Source organism: Priapulus caudatus, unplaced genomic scaffold (genome assembly GCF_000485595.1).
Source record: "Priapulus caudatus unplaced genomic scaffold, Priapulus_caudatus-5.0.1 Scaffold143, whole genome shotgun sequence".
In the NCBI taxonomy this organism is placed as follows: domain Eukaryota; kingdom Metazoa; phylum Priapulida; class Priapulimorpha; order Priapulimorphida; family Priapulidae; genus Priapulus; species Priapulus caudatus.
In genome coordinates, this window is record NW_014577204.1 from 684,091 (window position 1) to 687,542 (window position 3,452).

At 46.2% G+C, this 3,452-nt stretch overlaps 1 protein-coding gene across 3 annotated transcripts in view; it reads right to left on the minus strand.

Moving 5' to 3' along the window:
- LOC106806133 (NAD kinase-like) overlaps positions 1-3,452 on the minus strand; it is a 35,484-nt gene that overhangs the window by 16,017 nt on the left and 16,015 nt on the right. The window contains exon 3 of one of the 3 annotated variants that reach the window (XM_014807988.1): positions 734-769. The exons of the other annotated variants lie outside the window; for them this stretch is intronic. Within the exon in view, the coding sequence (XP_014663474.1) occupies positions 734-769 (36 nt within the window). The remainder of the gene's footprint in view (positions 1-733; positions 770-3,452) is intronic. 3 annotated transcript variants of the gene reach the window in all.

Below are 3,452 nucleotides of genomic sequence, written 5' to 3' on the forward strand. Positions count from 1 at the left end.
CACTCACCCATACATCCTTATCCACATCTCACACAGCCTCACCTATCATACACACTCACCCATACATCATTATCCACATCTCACACAGCCTCACCTATCATACACACCCACCCATACATCCTTATCCACATCTCACACACCCTCACCTATCATACACACTCACCTACATCATTATCCACATCTCACACAGCCTCACCTCTCATACACACTCACCCATACATACCCATCTCATACATCCTCATCTGTCGTCACACCCACCCATACATACCCACCCCCATACATCCCTATCGTCACCTCCCGTACATAACCACCCATACATACCCACCCCCATACATCCCTATCGTCACCTCCCGTACATAACCACCCATACATACCCACCCCCATCACTCACACACACACACACATACTCTGTTATCGAGCACACCCATCTACTCCTTAAATCGCAGCGATGCGATCGACCTGATTTGACGAGTTATTTTGGTTAATATATATATGATCTATGACTAACATACGATTTATATTCTGATTTATTTCCGATGGGTTTAAACTTTAGGATTTCATTTTCGATGTGATCAAAACCAGCATGCCAACGAACAGAGCAAGCAAGACACATCACACATGATCACACCACCCACATGGTTAAGTAACATACACACACGTACATACACACAGAGCGATCACGAATTTATACACGACCCGTTAAACGCTAAACGAAATCGAAACGACTTTGTACCTTCTGAAGCCGGTCTCTTCATCACAGTCCAAGATACTAGATAAAAAGAAAGAAAATGAAAGAAATCGTCGTTTGGAAATTCAAAGTTCAAAAGGTATAGTATTTAGGTATAGTAAGTAAAGAAAACAAAGACGAGCTGCAGATAAGACGAAAGGCAGTCCGTAAAAACCAGACTAGGTGCAGACTCACCGCTGGAAACCATATAACGACAAACTAACTCGCGGTAAGAATTTATGAAAAAAAGGTATGAGAGTACATTAGAAAACTAAGGTTTAGCTCTAAAGTGTGTCAATTTCGTTCGTCTAGCCCATCAATATATCGACTTGCACAAGCTCTCAGGCCATTATCAGTAGCTGCAGATTATTTACGTTGATATGCGATGTGACAAGATTACATATAAGGTGAGCAATAAGTGCAGATGCAGGTGACATTAGTGGGTGCCCCATCCTCTTCTACACACACGCTTGCATGTACGCATACACGCACACGTTCCCACAGTCACATACACTCCACACGCATGTACGCACGCACACACGTTCACACAGTCACATACACTCCACACGCAGTGAGGGAGGTGACAGCGTCGGTGCGTGGTCCGTCGATGAGGAATTAGATCTCGGCGCTGCCGATGTGGCAGCTGCGGCAGGCTGATGCGGCGTGCCTGCTGCCGCATCTACTAGATACCACTCTATGTGTCAGTGCTTCGATCTCGGCAGCTACCGCGTAACTATGAGGCGTGGCGCGTACGCGTCACGAGTCGCGGCCTTGTTTATGGGTGGAGTTGGCATCGTCCCGCGCATGTTTTTACCACGCTTTACACGCTTTGGCTATGAGACAATTGCGCTGGAAGCAGTTTTGTTGTCATGTGCTCTTTATTGTTTGATGTATATGTAGCGGTTACCTTACCGTGCTAAAATTATTGTATGTTATACGCTGTATACTCGTACGCCTATTATTTACAGTGTGGTGTGGTGTGTGTGTGTGAGTGCTGTGCTGTGCGGTGCTGTGCGTGCGTGACGTGCGTGCGTGCTGTGTGTGTGAGCGTGCGGTGCGTGGCTGTGTGCTGTGTAAAGTTGTGTCGCTCTCGCTCGCTGCGCTCGCTCTCTGCTCCTCTATCATCGGTTGTTTAATGTTAACCTTGTATGTTTAACTTTAAAGCAATTAATGTTTCGCCGTGCCATTACTTATTAAATTTCGTGGACATGTGTGTCATAATAGGGGATAAATACTATTGTGTGATGTTAGGATAACGAGAATTACGTTTATACCAATCGGAGTGCGTTTTTCGAACGTTGGCATGGGAAATCATTTTCCCGGGTATCTCCATCGCTCACTCTCGCGTGTTTTTCAGCCATTTGCTACGATAATTTTTTTTATGCCATTCGCTCTCGCTCTCGCGCATTGCAGCCCATGCCGCGATGTAAACGGAACTACCATGTTTAAATTTACTTTATATTCTCGGGCGCTGCTTTTGCCCCGTCAATGAATGCCGTTACGCGTTTTATTGATTTGTTACCCTAAGGCCAACGTGACTTTTAAACATCGCTGCACCCCCCCGTACATCAATCATATTGCCGCCCAGGACGGTATTTAACAGCCACGCTGTGCTGGCGCGGAGCGCTCTCGCGGGCTGCTTTATCTGGAGACTTGATAAATAAAGTAGAGGATGCTCGTGGTCGAGGAGTGGTAGACCGCCTTCAGCAATCGCTAAAACTGTATTTCATCATGTTTGGATTATAAGTATCAGGAACCAACATTGATTTAAAGTTCTAGACATTTTTACTCGCCAACATGGCGAGCTCAGCTTTTTGCTTTCACTCGCCCGGCCCGTATTATTTTCACTCGACATTGGCGAGCGGCGGAGTGCAGGCTCGCACGCTGTTTAAAACGCTGCCCGGGCACGGTTGCAGTCGCTGAGTCGTGTCTAGGCTTAAGTGCGTGTCCTGTCACATGGCCGACACGATAACACCGCCAAAGCATGCACTGCGGTTGTAAATTTGCACTGTGATTGTCTGAAAAAATGCTTTATACAAATTTATCCACTTGCTATTGCAAATTCATTTTGTATAGCACATTTGCTATGCAAATTTTTTTGGTGGAATTGTTCCCCTGTTGGCTGATGCTTAGTCGCGCGGGCGCGTTGTCCCTGTCGCGTACATAGCCCGTCCACTTCAACTCTCACTACCGCGAGCCTCTCTCCTTTACCTGCATGCCTTCCCTACTCCCGTCTCCTGTGATCTCTCGACCACCGTCATAGTGTCTTAACCTTGTCGTATGTCGTCCTCTAGTGGGAGTCGTTAACCCGATGCTACGTGTTGAATTGACACAAATTCGTTTAAGGTTTTCTTACGCCAGCAGATAAAGGTATATATCCGAGCGCACTCGCACGATTCTAGTGTTGCCGGTGGGTGCGTCAATAGAACCTGACACTGGCTAGTGTTATCTAACAATCTCTCTCTCTCTCTCTTCTCTCCTCCGTATATCTACAATCTCTCTCTCTCTCTCCGTATATCCTACACCAATCTCTTCTACTCCGTTTTATATACTACGTTATTACTTCGCTAGGCAAGGGTCGTGTTTGCCTCACCGTAGTCGTTCGGCTTCGTGTGTCGGGTTATTTTAATTTAGGTCTCGTTACCTTGGCATAGTAGGTCTGTAGATTGTGTTACTACTAACATGTTTTATCTCTCTAATCGCTCGCCTATGTGAATATGCACGC